The sequence below is a fragment of the Colossoma macropomum genome, unplaced genomic scaffold, assembly GCF_904425465.1.
Source record: "Colossoma macropomum unplaced genomic scaffold, Colossoma_macropomum, whole genome shotgun sequence".
Taxonomy (NCBI): Eukaryota; Metazoa; Chordata; class Actinopteri; order Characiformes; family Serrasalmidae; genus Colossoma; species Colossoma macropomum.
Genome location: NW_023494798.1, coordinates 16422986 through 16445616, shown reverse-complemented (window position 1 = coordinate 16445616; position 22631 = coordinate 16422986). Strand labels below are relative to the sequence as shown.

At 39.2% G+C, this 22631-nt stretch overlaps 2 protein-coding genes across 7 annotated transcripts; one reads left to right on the top strand and one right to left on the bottom strand.

Annotated features, from left to right (window-relative positions):
* Positions 1–118: 118 nt before the first annotated feature.
* On the bottom strand, positions 119–4409 carry tmem263 (transmembrane protein 263). Of its 5 annotated transcripts, none has more exons than XM_036585367.1 (3): positions 4300–4409; positions 2808–2878; positions 119–1684 (listed from the first exon to the last, which is right to left on the bottom strand). In XM_036585367.1, the coding sequence occupies exons 2-3, from the start codon at positions 2869–2871 to the stop codon at positions 1386–1388; spliced, it is 363 nt and encodes a 120-aa protein (XP_036441260.1). In that variant the 5' UTR covers positions 2872–2878; positions 4300–4409; the 3' UTR covers positions 119–1385. The 5 variants fall into 5 exon arrangements, with proteins under 5 accessions (XP_036441260.1, XP_036441259.1, XP_036441257.1 ...); XM_036585366.1 differs by lacking the exon at positions 4300–4409 and adding an exon at positions 4019–4265 and having other exon boundaries at positions 2808–2899; XM_036585364.1 differs by lacking the exon at positions 4300–4409 and adding an exon at positions 4019–4263.
* A 3445-nt stretch (positions 4410–7854) lies between these two features.
* si:dkey-103i16.6 (uncharacterized protein LOC557125 homolog) lies at positions 7855–21264 on the top strand. Of its 2 annotated transcripts, XM_036584986.1 has the most exons (8): positions 7855–8091; positions 17137–17317; positions 17799–18026; positions 18250–18482; positions 18838–18938; positions 19050–19211; positions 20722–20934; positions 21042–21264. In XM_036584986.1, exons 2-8 carry the CDS (start codon positions 17145–17147, stop codon positions 21192–21194), a joined length of 1263 nt encoding a protein of 420 aa, XP_036440879.1. In that variant the 5' UTR covers positions 7855–8091; positions 17137–17144; the 3' UTR covers positions 21195–21264. The 2 variants fall into 2 exon arrangements, with proteins under 2 accessions (XP_036440879.1, XP_036440878.1); XM_036584985.1 differs by having other exon boundaries at positions 18838–19211.
* Positions 21265–22631: the final 1367 nt, after the last annotated feature.

Below are 22631 nucleotides of genomic sequence, written 5' to 3'. Positions count from 1 at the left end.
CATGTGTAAAATCGGCCCAAACACCACTTTTTGTCAGGCCCGGGTTAGGTAGCAGATCTCTAGCGTGGCTTAACTACTATCACTAAGATTTCTCATTTAATATTGAAGCCAAAAGCAACACTGTTGAATATTATTCATTTATTGAATTCACATCACATGTTCAAGTACAGACTTACATATTTGTGTGTAAAAAGAATAAACATATACTGGTAAAAACAAGTGAGAGAATATATTGTTTATAATACAAAAGGGTCAATATTAATGCATTTGAGAAAGGGTTTCACACTATTTGCACTCTTTGGTTGCAGCAAAATAAAGATATTTAACACACACTGGAGAAAAATACTGCCTGTGCCCATTCATACTTTACCAAAATATAAAAACGTGATTCGGTATTGCCTTGTGAAAATGTCTAAACTGTGAAATGAATGAGACGAAAGATGGAAGGCCCCTAGAAACATTTTTTGCAAGAAAAAGAAACTCTGGTATAGTCAAACAAATCAACCTTTACTCCAAGGGTAGAGTACACAAATGATCCATTGTTTTTCTAACGTTATCTTTTAACTCACAGCTCTTTTAACTCACAGCTTTCAATTCCAAAGAAAAACCATCTCAAACTATTTTTCTTAAGAAAGACTGCTACCAGCATTCAGATTTTTGCAGAGAAAAAAGTAACCATTTTAGCTGTTTTGCTGCATAGTAGACACATTCACATTTGCCTGTGTATGTGTGCAGGCTCAGGGTTTTTCTGTATTGCAGGTGACAGAGCGAGAGAGTGATGAGCAAAGCTGTGTGAGAGGGCGGCATGGCTCAGCTTGGACCCCAGAGGCAGTAATCTCACAAACAAAATCAATCCAACAGATGGAACGGTGCCATCAACCCTCCCTACAGTCTCTGATTTTCTTGTACAGTACCTTGAGGGGCACCCAACTGATGTCTGTCTTAATCCAGCACTTGGCTTGTGTTAATTTGGCTGTAAGGCTCTGGTACAAGTGAACGTGAATTCCTTGTGTTTGCTGTCAGATACACAAAGCTTTGTGCTGTGTGGCTTGGCGGAACATGACGCCAGTGTTACTGTGGTCCCTCACACAGATATCCAAACCTCTCCTAGAACTAATACTTCACAAATGAAAAACATTATTGGCATTACTTGGAACGCAATATTCACTCTCTCTCATATTCCACCAGATATCACTCATGACACACAAAAACAGAGGTCCTCTTCTGAGGAGCAGAAGGAAGCTCCCAGCATACTGAAGTCACCATCTCATAGACCAGATCTAGCAGATGGATTTGGTCCCAGCACTCGTGTTGCAGAATAAGAAACCAACCATCAACCCACTAAGGAGTCATGCAATAGTCACTGATAGTATCTCCCCAACACTTCAGTCAGACTTGTCCTTCTTCTTGGCTCCTCCAATGGGAACTTTACTAGCAACTGCTGAGCCAACTGCTGTCACTCCACCTGCCACAGCAGACACGCCCCCTTTTACTAAACCTACTCCCATAGCAGGAACAGAAGCGACAGAAGTGACAGCAGTTTTAGTGAGATCCAAACTCTTCCCTCCAATCCAGGCCACCCCACCAACAGTGGCCCCAACAGCCCCCTTGGTGACACTGAACAGCCCCCCGGTTACTCTGGAAAACATGCCTGGCTGAGGCTGGGGATGATCCTTATTGGTATCTGTAGGACAGACAACAAAACATCAACAACAAGCAAACCTACAATTTTACACATACTATAATCTTCTATTATAGTGGTGAAAATATGATATACAAGGGCAACCATGACAATAATGATAAGCCGTAGCCAAAGAAACAAATATTATGTTACAGTTACATGGTCACCAGCAACTACACATAGGCTTGTCCATACCATACCCCCACAGCATATTCATACAAGTCAGGTATTTCAGAGAATGCTCAGACAAACAAGTCACATGAGCATTACATACTACTGTCTAAATGTGATTTGTTTGACCCTGGAGCCTTGGATAGTCTTAAAGCTAAATGTACATGAATGGAGGGATTCTAGAGGAAAGGTTAATGGAACTGGGGAATGGCTTATTCAAATAGACCTATACAAAGAAACAGCAGTTTTAACCACTTTAATTCTTTACATTTTGCATTTTTTGGCACTCATTTCTCAGCAGTGACAAATCTAAAGAAAATAAAGAATAAATAAATTGGAGGAGCTAACATAGGAATGGTCTGTGTCTCAAGTGCAAGCCCAGTTACAGAGGAGAAAGAGGGAGCAATTCAGTACTTGTTGACTGTAAAGAAACAGAGTCCTGGATGGCACAAGAGCACCACCATGTGAGTTCATACTGTTACTGCTTGTTTTCACATAAACCAGGTAGTGCTGAGACATACATTGCCTATACTGTGATACTGAGATATGAGATATAACTTCAGCAATGTATTTGACAAAAAGTGAGAATTATATCTACAATGTCATGTTCATACAACAGCAGTGTCCCTGGCGCCAAGCAGCTTATTTTTAGTTTTTGTGCACTTTACTCATGATGTCTAGTATGTGACTTCAGGTTGTTTTGAAAGAACAGTTAAAATTATACAAAAACTTACTATAGTCACTATAGTGTGGCAGCACTCAGGAAGCATTCATTTTTACTAATGCCAACTTAAATTAACTGTACTAATTTTACTAATGCCAACATAAATACCATCAGTTATTGTGATTTATTCCAAAAACATTGTGATACTGTATTTTATCACCACCCAAAACTAAAAGCAGGCACGACTGACCCTCTGCAAAAAAAAAAACAACTCATTCTTAACTTGCTTACCTGCTGGAGGTTCATCCTTTAAATATGAAGGCACATCATCTTGCTGCTTATCCACTTCACTCATTGTTTCTCTGCATAGGAAAAAGCCCCAACTAAAATTAAAATGATGTATCACAATTACAACTTTCAAAATAGAAATATCTTTAAAAAAAATGTTAGACAGTGGCAGCAGTTGTACTAGACAAAGGCAATGTGTGAATAGGCCCCTTTGCCATTTGGTATTAGGGTGTGCTGCATATATCAACACAAAACAAGGCAGACCAGTTTACAACCAGTCAGTACAGTGTGACATTAGTGACTGATCTATTTTCTTGTAAAAACAGTATATGCATCCTTGCAGACAATATTGTTTAACCTAGAGTGAGGAGAATTGCAGAAGAAAAAGACATAATTAAACAGCAGATAAACAGCATCGACACTGAAGTTTCCACAACTTTCAACTGTTTGGAAATTTGGGTCCTGATCCATTCCAGACTGTCAGGGGGAATTTGGGTGTGCCAACTATGGGCCAGAAGAACAACCTTAGTACAACAACAACTGAGCCGAGGGCAGTTACACGTAGGCATTAATGACAAGCAGCCTTATGTTCCCGTCTTAGTCCTTAAAACTCGACTGAAAGTCGACTTCCTCCATTAAGTGTGTTAAACATGACCACACAAAACGACAATCGTTAAGTAACAGTGCACTTAAATATCACTTAACTATCTAATACAACTGGAAAAAATCCTCTCGGTTTTTTTAATACTTCACTATGAACCGTTTCATACACAACGATAACATTAGGCCACAACAAAAGGTTAATATGCTAATTATACAGTAAGTTTACTTATGCTCTGTGGTAGCTAGACCTCTTAAGAAAAACTGTACGTGGAGGCTATAAAATTCAACTAAGTAAAGTTTAGAATAAAATACAGATACAATCACACGACTCTTCTGAAAACGACCAGGCGAGTTGGGCTCCTCTGAGCAAAAACAGGCTAACATGAGCTGAACTGGGAGAGGAGAGCAGTTAACTTACAGCTGTCCAGCAAAAATCGATAATGGCCGTCCAATCGGAAGATTTCACAAAACACGGATATCGTGACAAAGTATTGAACTGCCTTATTCAATGTAACTAAGCTATTTAGCGAGCTAACTAACTATAATTTTGCCCGCCACACATCACAGTCAACTTTGCTAGCTAGCTAACGTTAGCTACGTGAAATACTTACGTGTGCAGTTTAGCAGACGCTGCTTTTTTCCTGTCCACTAAACTTGGAGCACTTCTGTTCCCTCCTCCTCTTCTCGCTTTAAAACTTTAAACGTTGTTCCTGATAAGATTTTTAAAGCAACACCGCCGAAATACTGCTGTATATGTGGGTCATGTCAGCCTGTTCATCTACAACATGTCCAGGATTTGCATGATGTGTACGTGGCGTCCTACTTTGCTCTTTTGACCAAGTACCAATGTGGATACATTAGAAAGGAAGTGACGTGTTGTATTTGTACTTACAAACTACAGAACTTCTACACCCGAGACATGGCACACGGATAAATGTTGATTTTTTGATGCTCCACCTGTTAAGTATTGTTATCTAGCACAGTGAAAGCACATAATAGTCCTTCACGCCCTATGGAAACTGTTTAAACCTTGATTGATGATATTGCATGATGGCAAAGATGGAAAGATGGTGTTACGCAAGGATACCCTTTTGCCAACTTGCAAGTTCATGCCAAAATGAGTCAATGCAGGGGAAAATTGCTAAATCCTGCTTGAGGTCTTGTATGTTGCACATCCAAAAGTATCAAGACACCTCTTATAAGACACCTCATCTAATTACTGCTTAAGTTTATCAATTACTGACACACATGCATTCAGTTGGGTGCACACAGCTTCTATAATACATAGAAAAGCATTCCTAATAGAATGCGTCTTGAGCCGCACATGTTCACTGTGCACAATGCCAAGTGCTGGCTAGAGGGGTATAAACATGTGACATGTGTTGACCAAACACTGAATTTCTTGAGTGGCTAATGAGATTAATTTGAAAATGGGTGCAGGCCAGGTGTGACCAGTGTTGGCTCTCATGTTAACTGCCCAAAAGTCCAAAATGAATTTTATAGATATAGTAGCTAGTAGCTAAGGTAGAGACAGTGTTTTAAATCAAGTGGATATATAGTCCAGTGAAAACATGACTAAACCATACACAATAGATTAACATGTATGGCTGGATCCTATACTTATTCCTCATCCTTTTCTTTGTTGTCTCAGTCAAAGGTCAGTGGTAAATATGGATATGACATGTACTGACTTGATTGCTATAATACGCTGTATGTTCTTTGTATTGTACATTGTGGATTTTTTTGGGAATTAAATGTTTCCTGATTTTGAGTTGAGGGCTATACTGTACTAATGAACACATTGCTAATGGTGACATAGCATTTAGTTTTGGACACAGCCAAGAGTCCCAAAAGTCCAAACCCATCAACTGTCCTAGTGACCTGGAAATGCTTGATGCTTCTATATGAGAGGCATGTTAATTTCCCAAAGTCCCAGAAACATGTGGTGAAAGGTTAAGTGTCCCTTGGATATACTACATGGACAAAAGTATTGGGACACCAACACATCACACCCACAGGAGCTTTTATGACATCCCTTTCTAAATCCACAGGCATTAATATGGTATTTGTCCCCCCCTTTGCAGCTATAACAGCTTCCACTCTTCTGGAAAGCTTTCTACAAGATTTTGGAGTGTATCTGTAAGAATGTTTGCCTGCCCATGCATCCAGAAGAGCTTTTGTGAGGTCAGACCCTGATGTTGAACAAGAGGGCCTGGCTCGCAGTCTCTGTTCTAGGTAATCCCAAAGGTGTTTGATGGGGTTGGGGTGCTTCCATTTCACAGTAATAGCACTTACAGTTGACAGGGGCAGATCTAGCAGGACAGAAATTCACACAGTGACTCGTGGCAGAGATGGCATCCTATGATAGTGCCATATTTAAAGTCAGTGAGCTCATCAGTACTCCCAGTGTTGGTCTATCGAGATTGCAAGGCTATATGCTTAATTTTATCCACCTGTTAGCAATGGTTGTGGCTGAAACACCTGAGCTCAATGATTAGGAAGTTTGTCCCAATACTTTTGTCTACATAGTGTATCTTTTAGTGGTTATGTTTTGGAAAACACTTGACTGATATTTGCACCAAATAATTACAGTTGTAAAAGTTACAGCTACATGATAAAACCTGTGAAATCTGCCTGCATTCCTTACAAGAAACACTCTTCCCTCTTAAAGACATGGTTAGTGTAAAGTTACAAATTTAAGTTCCGACTGTTTTGTTGAATGAGCTGTATTAGTTTATGTATCTCTTCTGTTACTCAACCACAGTTTATTCTATATCTCATCTGCATAAGGGTGTGTGTGATACACAGTATATTCCTCGTGAAAGAGTATCTACAGTATCTACAGTAACAAAGTAGAATACCATTATTTAGATCGTACCTCATTGCTTGTCTTCGGTTTCTCCCTCTTTTCTCTTTGTTTGCCTTGACATACATGGAAGACAAGGAGAAAAAGAAGAAAGGTTTTAGTTCAGACTCCAGGTGGTAACACAGGTATGATTTGAGAGTGTCTTCATTAAGAGAAAAAGAGCATGTTCCTTTACAAACACATGCCTCATGTTTCTCATAACTGTCAAATGTAGGTGTTCCTCAAATATCCAATTGTCTTTTTCAAATACATTGAGGTATCTCATGACACACCACCTGCTAATGAGATAAGTTTGTGCCATCTGTAGCTTCTTCCACTCCTTTCTTGGCAGTTAACATGGTTGCCTGTATAAGAATATATATTCAGTCTCACAAGCAGAAGAGGAAAAACACAATGCAGCTTTTACTTTACCTTGAACTTGAAATTTTGAGTTCATAGAACAATTTATGTTATACTTTTGTTAACTTATTATTTTAAGTTAATGAACTCAACATTTCAAGTTAACCTGATTACTTACTTTTTTAAGTTTAAAAGCTGTGTTTTTTGTTTGTTGTTTTTTGTTTGTTTGTTTGTTTGTTTTTTACAGTGAAGGCAGGTTGACCAAGCTGACCTTTTGAACTCCTATAAACAAAATGCAGGCAATTGAGCCTAATGCACATGTACAGGTCTCATTTAGTGAGAACACGATTTGATGACCTCTTTTCACAAAATATCAGATGCATGTTGGTCTGGCAGACCGCAGCATGATTCACCTATTCAGGTGGTCTACTGCTCTCCAATACCCTGAGTGATAAATGCATTGGTATTGGTGGTAATAACAGTTAGTGGCTGAACTGTAAACAAAACAAAGGGGATTCAAATTACCAGTAAAAATGTGCATTTCTACATAACATCCTTATTGTGTGAAACACTGAGAATTTGTAACAACATGAAAGTGCTATGAAGCTTTATTAGTTATATTTTGTGCTCTTATCATAACTCGGTTTTATGTTAAACCCCTAATACAATACTTCCAAGGCAACTTGGTGTGTAAAGCACAATTATGTAGACGATAGAATTAAAATACTGACAGGACGTCTTGGAAGCGATACCACATAACAACATTAATCCAAATTGAGTGTAAAGTGGGTGTGGTATTTTTAGGGGAAAGGGATTCTTTTTGTTTTGTTTTTGACAAGGTAGATTGTTCCACTATCACTCCTAACATCAAGAAAATGCCTCCCTGTAGTTTTTGGTTATGACCTTAAAAAATAAGTACTATATAAACTGTTGTGATGTTTTTTGAACGTAAAATCCCGCCATGTAGTTTATACACTACTATGTATGTTGGCTCTGTAGTACATAACAAAGCGCGGGAAGGATCACGTGATAAATGACCCCCCAAAAACCACTTCCTGTCGGATGTTTGCTTTTTATGTATATTTTTGATAGAAAATTTCAAACGGGCACTTTTAAGGGAGTGATATGTTCACTTGGTTTGGAAGCCATCCCACTGGGCCTTTCTGAGGACCCTGCGGAGGGAGGCGCGAGGACGTTTGGAGGCGGCCTGGTTTCCCGCGCTAAATGAGGGAGTGACGTGTTTCCCGTCTCTCTCCTCGGTGTGTTTTGAGCGGAGGGGCTCGGAGCATCGCTGCTGTTAAAACTCTCACAGCCTGCAGCTCTGACCGCGTCCTGCTCCACAAAGTGATGTGACAGGGGTCTCAGTCACCGCGCCGTGTTTCAGCTGAGGAGGATACAGAGTCGCTGCTGTGTGTCTGTCTGTCTGTCTGAGGCTGTCCGTCCTTCCCTCCCTCTTCACTGACTCTTCACCGTCTGGAGGCAGGTTTGACCACAGAACGGGTGCATTTACATTTTCACTTCATTCGCCACGTAAACTAAGAGGCCTCAGTCGAAATCCATAAAAGATACAATCACGATAAATCTTAAACACTTCAAGTCTTAAACACTTAAGACCTTATTTGAATGACTGTTCACGCCGGAGGCTGTTATTAAGGGACGAAAACAGACTAATGTTAACTTTAAAAATTCGTATTACACAGCAGTTTTATGCTGAGAGAGCAGTTTCTAATCGGTTAACTTTAAAAAATGAGCGTTCAGAAGATCTTACAGGCAGTCCAAACGACAGTGCTGGACGATTTCACCTCATTCAGTATCACGATATTTTCTAAATATATCGCGGTATCATTTGATATTCATTTTTAAGTCAGCGTTAACATTTTAAAATTTAAAATTATAAAATAAGGCACTGTGCTTGCAGACAGCTTGTTTTGATTTTAGTCTGTTTTCTTTTTATTTATACTTTTTATACTTAATTTTACATTAAAAGGAACCTCACATGGTATTGTAAACGTTAAACAGACACCAAACAGATTTACAGAAATACACTTACTGTGTATTCAATTCAGTATATTTAATCATTCTTCCCAAACAGTCTGAAAACACCCAGCGAAGAACAAACACTGCAGTTAACTGTTAAAGGTCCCAAATACCTTAAAACAGTGCACAAAATAAAATTAAATACATTGCTTGGCATCAGCGATATTGCTGTTTTATGAGCATTATATGATGATCCTTAAATGTTCCTGTAATATCACTGAAACTCAAAAGTAATTTCACAGTATACTGGTGGATATATGAGACAGTTGTATGCACCCCTGGCCAAATTGCATATGAAGTGAGAAAAAGTAAACACAGCCTCTGCCACAAACGATTGTGGAAAAATAACATTTTGCTGCAAATGTCTCAGCAGCTGTGGGCTCCTTTAAGCAGCTGGCTGAGAAGATGAAAATAAGTTTAACTGATACCTACGAAGGAGAAGAAGGCTGTAAAAAGATATCAAAGCACTTCCAGTGTGCAGTTTCCACTTTAGGAAACATCATTAAGGCTGGGTGTACACTACACGACTTTTAAAAATGTAACAGATTTCTAAAAGGGAGAGCATCACAAACTTAATGTCAGTTTGTCACAGAATTTCTTCTCATTGTGAGGACGCTCGCTCTAGATGATCAGGCAAAGAGGAAGCATAACACACATAACGAGTTTGGGCTATGAATAAGAACTCACTCCCAGATAACCTCAGAGATCACATGACACAAACAGAGCTGAACTTACTTAAATGGACCTGTTTGTGCTTTTATGCATAGCAAAAATGCTAACTGGGGATTAATATGGGGCTGAGATACACTGATATTACAGTGAGAACTGGAGAAATATTTCAAACTGGCAGCTGAGCTGAAATTATAAAGAGAGTGGCTGATGTCTAGATCCAAACATTATGAACATGATAACGGCTCTTATTTGCCTGTGTTTTACACAAAGCTCCTCTGTCTCTGTGCTTTGCTCTTCAGGTGACATGCATGCATGTGTCTTCACCTGTTTCTCCGCTCTTCTAGCTCTCTGGTTGGCTGTTGTTTGAATCACTCACTGAGTAAATCTCTAACCTTCTTACACTACAGGACTTGTGAACGTTTTGAGTCATAAATGTCAAACATTTGATAATATCTAAGAGCCCTCGATCAGTTCAGAGTTCAGTCGGAGGGCTGAAGATTGACTTGTTTCTCCTCTCGCATTAGTACATCATCCTCACCATCAGCCGCTTCTGATCAAGCTTCCAACCTGGAAAATCACTTTAGATCGTGAAAACTTGTCACAAGGGCCAGTTCGGGGTTAAAATCAGGCAAAAAGTGTAGGCCACCTTAAGAAATTTCAGCGGATCTGTGGAAGTCAAGCCATGATCTGGAAGACCAAGAAAACTCTCAGATAGAGCGGCTCATATAATGGCCAGAAAAGCAGAATAAAACCCCATTTGACAGCAGGGCCCGCAGGAAGGTTTAGCTGACACAGGAATGGTGGTGCACTGTTGAACTTCATTGAACATCTACTGGTAAACATACTGTGTGAGCAGAACGGCCCAAGAAGGTTGCAGAAATGGAAGCATTCTGCAAGGAAGAGTAAGAGTAAGTCCTAAAACATGAAGAATAAGACTCCTGGCTACAAAAAGCATGTGCAAGCTGTGATGTCTTCCAAACTGGGTGTTACTAAATGGGATGTCCAAACTTTTTAGCAAAATCCTTTTTTTCTGGTTTTATGTTAATCAGGTATGAAGTAACAGTGTAGTGGCATTTGCAGAAAATGTCATTTTTATACCTTTTCACTTAAAAAAAATCAATAAAATATGTAATTTGGCCAGGGGTGACCAAACTTTTGCATACAACTGTAAATTGCCCAGCACTATACAGGAATATAAAACATTGAGCTGAATCAGTTGTAAGTGATGTGCATGGTTATGCTGACAACAGCACACTGTTTTGCTAGTAGTGGACAGACGTCTATGTGAAGGTGGAATCTGGACATTTTAATTGTTCATGTTGTATTAATCTTTAACCCATTCTAAAATTCTGTCTAGATGGGATTCCAGAACTACTTTTCTTTAAATTTTAAGATTCCTACACAGTGATGATGCAACGTACATGAGCAGACTTTCTTTCTGTTTAACATGACAATGACCACAGTGTTGATAAAAGTGTATATAGTCACTTACATCAGCATGGCAAGTGTTATTTAAGAAGTTTAAGAAGCCCTGTTTATGAGAAGTGTGTAGAGGCTGAAATTATTGTCACAATCTCAGCAGGTGGCATCTCAGCCATGGTTGACTTTTACTTCTTTGAGTTCTCAGTATTTTGCCAAAATTATTGTATATTATGAAAGAGATTGTGGGGACAGAGAGTCATACATTTGGCTTGTTCATTCATTGTGGATTCCCTTGAAGGCCAATGACATGACATTTTTTAGATTTTTCACACTACTGACTTCTGCCACTAGATGGAAGTCTTTGGCTTGTTTTTGCTGTTTCAAGGCCGGAGGGGGGATTCCACAAAGGGAGCTAACTCAATAAGCCAGACTTATTCCACTGAGCCCGGCTAATTGTCATCAATTTTGGTTCCACGAAAGAAGATAATCTTAAATCCTGTTTAATTACCATGACAGCATATGCTTTAGGACAAGCCTGCACCGTGCTACAGTTAAGGCTTAGTGTAGCTTGATCGATTCCATTGGACAAACCATGTGACGTATTAAAACACCCCTCTAGAACAACAATTTGCCTCAATACTGTCCAGTGCACTGCTGCATAAAAGGTGTATTATATTTAATATTTTATTATGAATATACCATGGGGCCTAATTAGCTTTGTCATTAGGGATATAATTACTTTTAGAAAAATAACTTATGATTTAAAAGCCAAATATAAACCAGTATATGTTTAATTTAGAATGAGGAACTATATTAAAAAGGTTTAGAAGCAGTTATTGTCATTATCATATTGGTTTGAAAAAGTGAACTAATATGGAGAGAGTATAAAAAGTCTATAACAACATACGTGATTTAAATCAGAGGTTTATGCAGTGTATAAGATATTAAAGACCCACAAAATATTTGTTATTGTTGCCTGTGTAAATATAACATCAAGCTTACTCATGTGTATGTATTTTCTGGCTTACTGTGAAGAGCTAGCAATGTTTTTCTGTGTACACCCTGTTCAGAATCTGCTTAAAAACTTAAAGTCCAGATTTAACCACCTGCAGCATCTTTTAGTCACCACACAATACATTTTTGCATAGTGTGGATAATATTACTGTAGGTTGTGGAAACAGTGGAAAGATCTTTCAAAAACTGTCAAAGATCACATGGATGGTGGATCTGTGAGGGACATTCACTTTTTATCAGTGGTCTTGTTCAGCCTGTGCCAAGAACAAAGCCTTAATTAATTTTATATAAAATTAATATAGTACAACTACTACACTTATGGATTTCTCATTTTTATGTTAATTTCCACCTCCAAATTGCTAGTTTCCAGTTACATTTTAATTACTTTAGTCACATCAATGTCTGCTTTGTCACATGAACATCCTCTTGCTGGTCCTGAAAGCATCTGCATTATCAGAGGATAATTAGTACTGCTGAACATCACAGGCTCTCTGGTGAACATTGTCACAATAACTTTTGGCATTTACACAATTTAGAAATTCTAAGTATGTAACCCCAACAGGATCAGGAAAGTAAAGACATTTCCCACTGTTGTAAGACTGTCTGGGCTGCTTAAATATCACATGCATGCGCATCAACCTCAATTACTGATTTGCAGCTTGAATCAGTGGTAACAGATCTCACTTGGGTTTTGTTAGTGGAACCCACGGAGCCTAGAGTGAACTGTTTGGTTAAATAAAGCGAGGCTAATTCAAATAAGCACCGCTTTTATAAGCTCTCTTTGTGCAACACTCCCAAGGATTTCTGAGTTAAACAGTTAAGTTAAGCTTACAGTTGAGGCTTGTCCAATAGGAATGTCCCTTGGCTCTTTTCTTATTGATAAGACTTGACTTAAGGCTTAAGTTATCCCGCATTTCTGCTAAAACCAAGGGTATTAATGGAGAGTTTGTCCCCACTGAGCAACACCCTCTATGCTTCTGGTAAGAGTTTACACTGGATGTTGGAACATTGCTGAAAGGATTCAGCCACCAGAGTTTTAGTGAGGTCAGGTATCGATATTGCAAAATTATTTCTGGACCACAAACACCATGCTCATGTGTGGCTAATTCCTTTGGCAAAGTTTTTCAGCAATTGGTGCACCTAAAATTAGTTTAATTTAATTAGTTCAGGCTCATAATTCTCATTATCTTGAATATAGGCTAAATGATAGCGATCAACTGGGACAAAAGAATTGACCTGATTCAGCTGCCACGTTGTTTTGATGCTGTAACGTCAAAGGCTTCCAAATGACGCCAAAGCGCTTATTGATATGTACAATTTGTGTACTGTAAATCAGCATCAATGTGCTGCTTCTTTGATTTAATCCAGGGTATTGAAGGTGTTAGACAGGTGCTCGCTCGCTCTTATGTAGACACACTTGTGCACCCCCTGAACAAACAATACATTAAGCCCAAATTGGTGGCATTGTATCATGTGAGAATCCAACAAAGAGCCAACACTAAGTGACATGTCATTAGTCCAAGGCAGGATAAAGAGGAGAAGAGACCTTTTGGAGCTGAAGTGGTCACCATGGTGACTGTAGCTCCAAGGCCAGAACTTGCATAGGGGGCAGCAGACGTCAAACACACGCTGCTTACATGACTGGACCTTTGAGGCGAAAGCCTTTGGTGCAAAAGCCCGTCCTCCTCCTTACTAATCTCTTACTTGGGTTTTGGATGAGCTGAGGCCAGATTAGTGGTGTGAATGCTGGTCAGGAAGGGTGTTACAACGAGAGTTTAAGCTATGCACATGTGAGCTTTGAGGTGATGCAGGACAGAATGTACTAATTTGATTACAGTATTAGATTACTGTGGGGAATAGGGCTGCCCATAAACGTGTACAGTAAAATGAGTAAAAAAATACCTGAAGGATTTGGAAGCCAAAGCTGCTGAAATATACAAAAATATTATTTTCAGCAAACCATAAAAATGACAAGCATGTATCTGTCTCTGTCGTCTTTTCATAGTAGAACGCATCTTAAAAGAAAGAATAATCACTGAAAAATTGTATGTATGTAGCATCAGTAGTTCATTGGTCAGAGTACCTGTGTAAAAATATTTGTGCACTCCGTCCCAGAATAATTTCTCTGCTGGTCAGCAAACATTTTGACTAATTGCAGTGGATACGTCAGGCCTGCAGACGGAGATGTGTGCCAATATTCAACTCTACCTCTTTGCTGTCCTACTAACTCTGAGTGTCACTGGCAGCTAATTCCTTCCATGTCTGCCTGTTGCTAGTCTCCTCACCATGGTTTCAGTCACACTGCTGGCCCTGTTGGTTTTTGCCTTTCTCTTTGGAGAGAAGCCTCCATGTGCCTGTGCTTAGTAAAGTCTCTGTTAAGCCACAGACTGCTCTGTTTCTGAACCCTTTCCATTGCTGACTCCACCTCTGGATAGCTAAGCAGGAATAAGTCAGCCATTACCCATTTCATGCTTAATGGGCCTTTATCCTACATTTATTTTAGTGTATTTTTTCCTTGAGGTCCAGTTATGATGATTTGCATGGTTGTATGTCCCCAAAACAGTCATCATTTGTTTTTACACAACCATTTCCCAACCATCTGTTTACCCCACTTAACAGTGAAATTGGCTGTTTTTGTTACTGGAACTTTAAGACAGATATATGTAAATGACCACTGTTTTGATTGGCTGCCCAGTATTGTGCCTCATTCAAAAAGCAGTGAGGACTCAAACATGCCTTGTAGCTTCAGCGTGAATGGATGGAGCTAACCTGCTGTGGGCTGAATAGGCAGATATTCGTCTGTTTCATGTGATCCACAAACATCCAACAGAAAACAGACAAGTTTTGCTGTATTCCTGCATAAACTAACTGACATGACAATGTTTAATCACTTAAGTGTTTAAGCAGTAATGTTACTAACGTTATCATTTACTATGGAAAAACATTAAAAACGAACTTTAATCAACACAATTGACACACAGGTCCCGACAGCCAGTCAACACAGTTCACTGGCTGATCTACCCAACGTTAGCAAACTAAAATAACGCCACCAGTTTTTATTTATGACACATCACATATTCTCTCTCTTGTTCTCATACAGCTTTTTATCTTCTTTAAATCCATACCGCTTGACCATTCAGTGCTGAAGCAGCAGCAGTAGACTACTTTTAATAATGTTACTTCCGCCAAAGTACAGGGATGGATTGTGTACTAAATACACGTTCATGTCTGTAAACATTGCAGTTACATTTTTAGCAGATATTCACACCACTGTGATTTAAAACTGGGGTGAGTGCGGTATGAGGAGCTTTGGAAAAATGATTAATTTGTATAAAAGTAATGTTAATGTCTGACTGGAGAAAAATCCAGGTTCCTGGTAATACTTTTTTTTATTATTTTTTTTTGTCATTCCCCAGGGTTTTCACTGTGTTGAATTTTGCTATTCAACCACACCTCAGAACTGAAAGTAAGGTTTATCATTCAGTATTACCTGTGCATCAGTGCTCTTAAACTACCTGTCCTGTGTGGCAGGTCAGGTCAGTATTAATGAAGTTTGAGAAGTGTATAAATGGCAGCCTCACCTGACACTTTTTTAAAAGGTTCTTACTTCATGCCAGTGTGTTCGTGTTTTGTGATCCTCTGTTTTGAGGGAGTAGTAGAGGGTTCTCTGTGCCATCTGCATGGAGTCTTATTAAGCTCTGCTGTGATATATTGGCCCTATTCAGCAGTGTCTCTATGGGTGGACTGGAGACAAAAGCAGTGAACTCCTACCCCCTGTAGTTTTTAATAGCTCCCCAGAAAAGGCTATTAAAGTAATGGAGATGGGGAAGTTTAATCTCACGAGGAGTAAGCCTAGATGCGTTTAAAAAGACTGAGGGGTTAAAAATAACAATAATGAGTTCTAATTTGTAATTCTGTTTCAGAGCACCTAGTTTGTCAACAGATCAGGAGGAGCTTTTTTCAAAAAGACTGTCGTGTAGGTTTGCAAATTTTCATGTGGTCTTGTCTAGATGCTTTCCCTCAGCCCATAGTAGATGGGTTTATCACTTCAGTGGAACGGGGCTCATTGTCCGTCTGAATGTGATTATGGTGCCTCTCCAGCCTGTGATAAGGTTCCTCAGTGAAAAGGCTGCCTTATCACGTTTGTATGCCATGACGCAGGCTTTGTTTTATTGGATGTATCTCTTTGTCTCCTTTCCTCTATCGCCACTCTTCTCTTTTTCTGCCCACGCCTCATTTTCTTTCTCCCTTTTAAGCGCTCCTTCTTCCTTGGTCAGTGGCTGTCAGTCATCGATAGTGGCATATCTGAGGCTCTAGAAAACAGTCTAGAATACTTTTGGCAGCGCTCTCCCACCCCTTGTCTTCTGTGTATTCGCTTTATTGAAATTTACCTCTGAATCATCTATCTCTGTTCACTCTCCCTCCTTTCGAGAGGGTTTGAGGGGCCTTTTAAGGGGCTTCCTCCTTTCTGTTCCAGCTGGGTTTGTTGACACACAGTCAATCCTGGACCCCCTACTACCCCACCTCTCTTTTAAACACCCCCTCCCTTTCCTTCTTTTCCCCTTCTCTGGGCAGTAAAGCTGCCACAGCTGTGGGTTGTATTAGCATAGCTGCTGAACAGAGGGGGAGCTCTAAATATATTACAACCATTAGCTTTTGTTTGAGAGGTGACAGTTTTAAAACATTGAAGCTTTTCACCCACCAAAGGGCAAAGAGACAAAAGAGATGCTCTGTGATTTCATTTTAACTGCCATTTAAAAATGGCTCTGAACGCTTCTGGATCTGAAATAGCCAAAGCGAAGAACCTCTTGTCCAAAATTAAGAAGGGAGTCAGGAGGGGGGCTTTTATTAATTAAAAAATGAGAGTATCGTCTTTTGAAATGCCAATCTGTACCAGTTTCTTTGCAAGACAGTCTCACAGAACAAAAAAAACACTAAGTGATGAGGCTCTGTATGTTGTGTATTCAACTGCGAAGATGAAAAAGACCCTTTGTCTTCTGAGTTAAGAAAACCTTGCCCTTAAGGTATGGTGCAAGGTGGCTGTGGATGTGCGCAGGTTTAAAGGAGGAAGAAAACCACAGTTCAACTATGGATGCAATCTAAAAAACATCATATTTCTAGATTATAGTTAGGATAATTGGTGGGCACTTGGCATCATCAAAGACGTGGTAAAACATTATGCTGGAAGTTGTGTCTACAAAAATAGCCACATTCAGTGGAAAACAAAATATTAATTTTACATTTATATTTTGGATTACATTATAATATTTATCATATTAAGAACATGATGCTAATTAAATTTATCATATCACAATCTGAACAGTAATTTTATTGCCTAGCTCTGGTTTCTAGTGGTGCTGATGATGAGTAATATTGCAGGTGCAGGCATGAGCAAGGCCAGGTTCAGCAGAGACAGGAGAGTAACCAGAGTAACTCGCAGCTCCATCAGCTCACACGACTCTGGCTCAGCTGCGGCTCAGCAAGGAAGACCCTCAGACTCTGGCCTACTTGATGACCTCAGCCTCATGAGGGTCAGTGAGCTGCAAACCTTATTAACACGGTAAGGTCCTGCACTGGCTCTGATACTTTGCTCTTTTAAATATACAATGGCTATGGCCATTAGCTTATTGCATCTTTACTTCACTGTCATAGTAGCCATGACATCTCCAAAATGGAAACTTTATAAACTTGAATCTACTTTAAGTAATGAGTTTTGATTTAAAGCAGTTTTGGACCATTTCTGTTGATCTATTCATTATGAAAAGGTCATGTTTGGGCAGCTGCTGTTTTCAAACAAGGTTAAATAGTAGTAATAATAATAATAATAATAATAATAATAAAAAATAATAATAATAACCAGAAAAATGGACTTTGATTTTGACATGACCACAACAAAATAAATTTCCATATATATTACTTTGAAACTGGCTGATGTACAGTGGACTGCCGTTAGCAGGACAGGATTCCTTAGTTACACTAACATCTGACCCCTTGCGAATATGTTCTTATTTGTTTCCTCATTTGCCCAACTGTGTATGTAGGAAAGCAAAGCCATCAAAGACAGACAGTGATGTCAGTGAGAGTTCATCAGGCGGCACTAAGCATGGCCTCCCTTCCCCCTCTGGCTCTTCAGTGCGAGCCCCAGGCCGCTCAGCCCCGCGGGGGGCTCTAGAGACTGTGGGCCGGCTGATGAAGCTGGGGCGCCTACGTAATGTGGTAGTGGTGGCTGGGGCTGGAATCAGCACAGCTAGTGGTATACCAGACTTCAGGTGAGAGTTATACTTTGTCTCAAGCACTGAAGCTACTAATTCTTTCATTCTTTTATATTGTTTTCTCTGTCATGCCTGAACGTTTTATGGATACTTGTTTAACAACTTTTTTCCCCTTCTTGAATGGATTTAACTTGCTTTTATAAATTGTGGCATATGATAAAGCTTATTCAGTTATTGATGCTGAACTAAAGTTGTTATGACCCCTCCCTTTTCTTATCAGGACACCAGGGACAGGCCTGTATGCGAACTTGGAAAAGTACAACGTTCCCTACCCTGAAGCTGTATTTAACATTGACTACTTCTCTGATGACCCTCGTCCTTTTTTCTCCTTGGCCAAAGAGCTGTACCCTGGCCGGCATCGTCCCAATTACATTCATTATTTTATCCGCATGCTGCACCAGAAAGGCCTACTGCTCCGAATGTACACTCAGAACATCGACGGCCTGGAGAAAAGTATGTTTAATAGTATTTTAATTGAGATATACAGCTGTCTTTAAATTTGTAGGGTTTATTATGAAAAGCAGCGACTACCGATATCAGTGTCTTTTAAATTAGAACTGCCAATGTAGCCAACAGTGTCAATTGGATGGTAAATGGTTATTTAATGTGTTAAATGTTAAAATGTTTTTGCTGATCTGATTTAAACAAGGACACATGGTGCAAAGCAACAAAGGCCATTTGAGTGCAATTAACTAAAATAGCTAATAGCACCCCCTTATGGAGAATCTTCAGCCTGCTAAAGAAGAGCGAGTTACGAGCCATGAATTGCTTCATGTCTAAAAACTGATGCCTGTTACCGTTTTGTCAGTGTGTGGTATTCCAGATGACAAGCTGGTGGAAGCTCATGGAAGTTTTGCCACAGCCTCCTGTCACCTGTGCTACACACCATTTCCTGCTGAGGAAGCTAAGGTTAAAAGCAACAGTGCTAAACTACAACTGCTTCTGAAAGACTATTGTTGTGATCATCTGGCTTCAATCTGTATACTTTATCTTGCATTCCTACTTCTTTTTTTTTTTCAGACAGCCATCATGAGTGACAGTGTGCCTACGTGTTCGTTTTGTTCAGCCACTGTCAAGCCAAATGTTGTGTTTTTTGGAGAAGATTTACCTGAAAAATACTTTCAGCACGCCCAGGACTTCCCCAGAGCAGACCTGCTCATGATTATGGGCACTTCTTTGCAGGTCAGCATGCTGAGAAATCTTCACTTAGCCTCTTATAGCTTTCGTTCCGCATTAGCCTAGATCATGGGTAGGGCTGCACCAAAAATTGTATTTTTATCTTTAAATATGAGTTTCTGCAATAAACACATCGTTAAGAGCTGCGACGACAAAATCAAATTACCTCATACATGCGGTGCCACAGAGACATTGGTACATTGCCGGCACAAACAGTTAGAAAACTAATGAGGGCTTTTTGAGGCTAGATGGCCAATTACAAGACACACAGTCACAACTCAGTAACAGAAACTACTATAAAACTAATTCTGAACTACAAGTAAAAATGCATCAAACATTAGGATTCTCACACTCAGTATGTTGTTTTTACTGTGCAAGACAGTTACTGTCACAACAATAACTGAAAAAAATGTTCTTGTGTGCGCATATCCACAGTGCACATCCAGTCACTTTTTTAAAAATAATGTATTGCTTCTCATATTGTAATCACGGTATCCGACTTCATCCGCTATAATGAAATAAAACTTGTGAAGGTCCAATTACATCAGAGTTCTTGTTTACAAAGGTACAGATAAACAAACAAGCGTAAGTGAATGATGGCAGTTATGCTTAACCTGTAATGATTAGTCCAGGCAGCAAATAAAATTAACTCACATCAAATATGTTTTGGTTAACTTTTATTTTGAATGTAATGCATTTTTAAGTTGTTTGGCCGTTAGATATTTTTGTGAAATAAAGAAATGAGCAGTAAATGTTTTAAAAAGGAAAAATGTCTTTTAAAACTTAAAAAACTGTTCATAGAAGACAAAATAAATGTTAAAAAAGTTAAAATAAGTTAATTAATTTTAAAAATAAACAAAAATAACAGCTATACTTAATGAGTAATGTGAAATGTCAGGGAATGGACAGACTCTAGTGAATCTTACATGTTGAGCTTTGGGTGGATTTGATTTGTTAGCAGAACTGAATTGTGTCCGTAGGTTAATTTAGGGTGATTTGCTTCGCGGTGGCGTTGGCACTTAACGCTTCCACTTTTGATCAGCATCATGGACTCTGAGAAAAATGCAGACGTCTCTGTTTTTAAACGATTTTGTCGATTTTTAAATCCGTTGTCGCTTCATTACTCAGACCAGAAATAGTAACTAAAACTGAAAGTCTTTGAAAATAAGTATTAATTTCTTTCTGATTTGATATCTAGCCCTGTAGCCTGTCTTCTACCACTCTTCCAGAATGTAGCACAGCATCATTGTGCAAGTGTCTTATACTGTATCATACTAGACAGTTTTCTCAGATCTTGCATATATTTACATATCCACTATTTGTTTTTATACCTTTTATTGTATTCTAACCTTGTGGTATTTTGTGTTACTCTTGTACATTTGCTTAGCCTGTCGAGTATGTTTCATGCTGAATTTATATGCACTCAAGACATATTCTTGTATGCGTAATATACCTGACACAAAAAACAAAAACAATTGTGACAGCTAGTCTAACGTCTTCCTCTCTTATCTGTCAGATTGAGCCGTTTGCCAGCTTGGTGAGCACGGTGAAATCTAACGTGCCCCGGTTGCTGCTTAACCGGCATGCGGTGGGGCCGTTTGAGCGCAAGCCTCTGAGGAGAGGAGACTACATGGAGCTGGGAGACCTGGTGGACTCAGTCACAAGGCTTGCAGAGATCCTAGGCTGGCACACTGAAATTCAGGACCTGATGAACAGCCATGAGAATGGGGTGTGTTGTCCCGCATGGTTTTGTATATGTAATTAAAGACTTGTATCCAAGAAGTGATGGATAATTTGTTTAAACAACAGACACTGATTTTACTTTAAAATTTTCAGACCCTCCCCATGCTGATAAGCACTTCACCATCAAGCACTGGAGCTATAGTTCCCTCATGCAGCAGTGGTGAAGAGAGTGACTCCTCAGAGACGGAGAGCAAGAGCACAGAGTCATCAATACTAAGTAACCACAGACCTCTACAAGCTTTATGAGAAATACACAGGCTACTCTGATTCTGAACACTTATAATCCATTTGTTAAATGTAGGTAATACTGTATATGGGTTTTCCATGACAAATTACATATATATATATATATATATATATATATATATATATATATATATATATATATATATATATATATATATATAGCACTTCCTGATCTATGGGGAATATTAAATTACTAATTAATGGATGAAACGAAATGTGTCAATGCATTCTCTTTTAACACTGTGTGAATGTAGTAGTTCCTTTGGTCTATATGTGGTCCCTGAGCTTAACGCTGCACAAATCTGAAGAAATGTTTAAAACTGATTAAACAGTATGCCATTTTATTCATTATCTTATTAAATCTAGTCTTCTGGTCACATGGACCTGCTGATTTTAACAAGACAGCGTAAAATCCATATTTGTAAATTTAAGTATGAAACTTACATGTAATCAAAGTACTGCTGGATGTTCATTGGTTGAATGGGTTATAAGAGGGACTGTTTGGCCCTGGAGCCTTAAAGGGAAGGTAGTGTTTCAGAAGGACTGCATTAATGATGCAATGGAAATGGATGTCGATTGGGTTTGTTTGTTGGGTCAAGGGGTGCTCTGAGGAGCGTACAGAAGGCCCAGCTCAGAGGACAGTGCTGAATTAGTATGGGAGGTGTGACCTCCTGACTGTGCAGTGTCCTACTGTGTGTGCGCAACCTCTGAGCTGGGGCCTCCCTCCAAAACTCTAATAAATGTCTCTGCTTGGCAACAAAGAACCCCAATATCCTGCTGCTGCTGCTGCTGTGTGTGTGTGTGTTTGTGTCAGTGTGTGTAGGTGGGTGTCAATAAGAAGGGGGGGCGCCTGTATGAGAAAGCTAATTTTGCTTGCTAGTGTTCGCGAGAAAGCAATTATTACATTTTGCACAGTCGATGAAGTGACGATAATGTGGTCTTGATCTTATCTACACTGATCGCATCCTCTGTTTTGGGTTTTGAAACGACATGTTTCAGGCTCTTTGTATAGGATGGCACAAAGCCTTGACCATCTGTTTTACTGTGTGCTATTTTTTTTTATTTTTTCCCCAGAGTTCAAAACTGTTAGCCATGCAAATAATTGGGTGCCCTCCCTGTGAATGGTATGCTTCTTTTAGAATTGTTAGAATTTTTATTTCCTTTCTTTTCACACAAATGTATTTTGTATTCTTGATATCCAGATGCTGCTGTTTTGTAGGTGACGTTGTACCTGTTGTTTCTTATCAAGTACTGTTGACAAAAACATTTAATAAATAGAAATCTATACCAATTCACTTTTCTAAAAACCTTTTTTTTATTTATTTATTTTTTTTTAATTAAAGGGCCTACAGGCTACATTTTTCTTGAATTTTATTTTTTCCCCCAGAGGTCCACTTGTAGAACTCTTGCATAAACTACTGATGACTAGGTTCCTGT

Excerpts from the sequence above, each read along its gene's own strand:
- si:dkey-103i16.6 (XM_036584985.1), top strand. The coding sequence starts at position 17,145 with ATGAGCAAGGCCAGGTTCAGCAGAGACAGGAGAGTAACCAGAGTAACT. Across the intron at positions 17,318-17,798 it reads CTGCAAACCTTATTAACACG|GAAAGCAAAGCCATCAAAGA; the intron begins GTAAGGTCCTGC and ends CTGTGTATGTAG. Across the intron at positions 18,027-18,249 it reads AGTGGTATACCAGACTTCAG|GACACCAGGGACAGGCCTGT; the intron begins GTGAGAGTTATA and ends TTTTCTTATCAG.
- tmem263 (XM_036585367.1), bottom strand. The coding sequence starts at position 2,871 with ATGAGTGAAGTGGATAAGCAGCAAGATGATGTGCCTTCATATTTAAAG. Across the intron at positions 1,685-2,807 it reads AAAGGATGAACCTCCAGCAG|ATACCAATAAGGATCATCCC; the intron begins GTAAGCAAGTTA and ends TCTGTCCTACAG.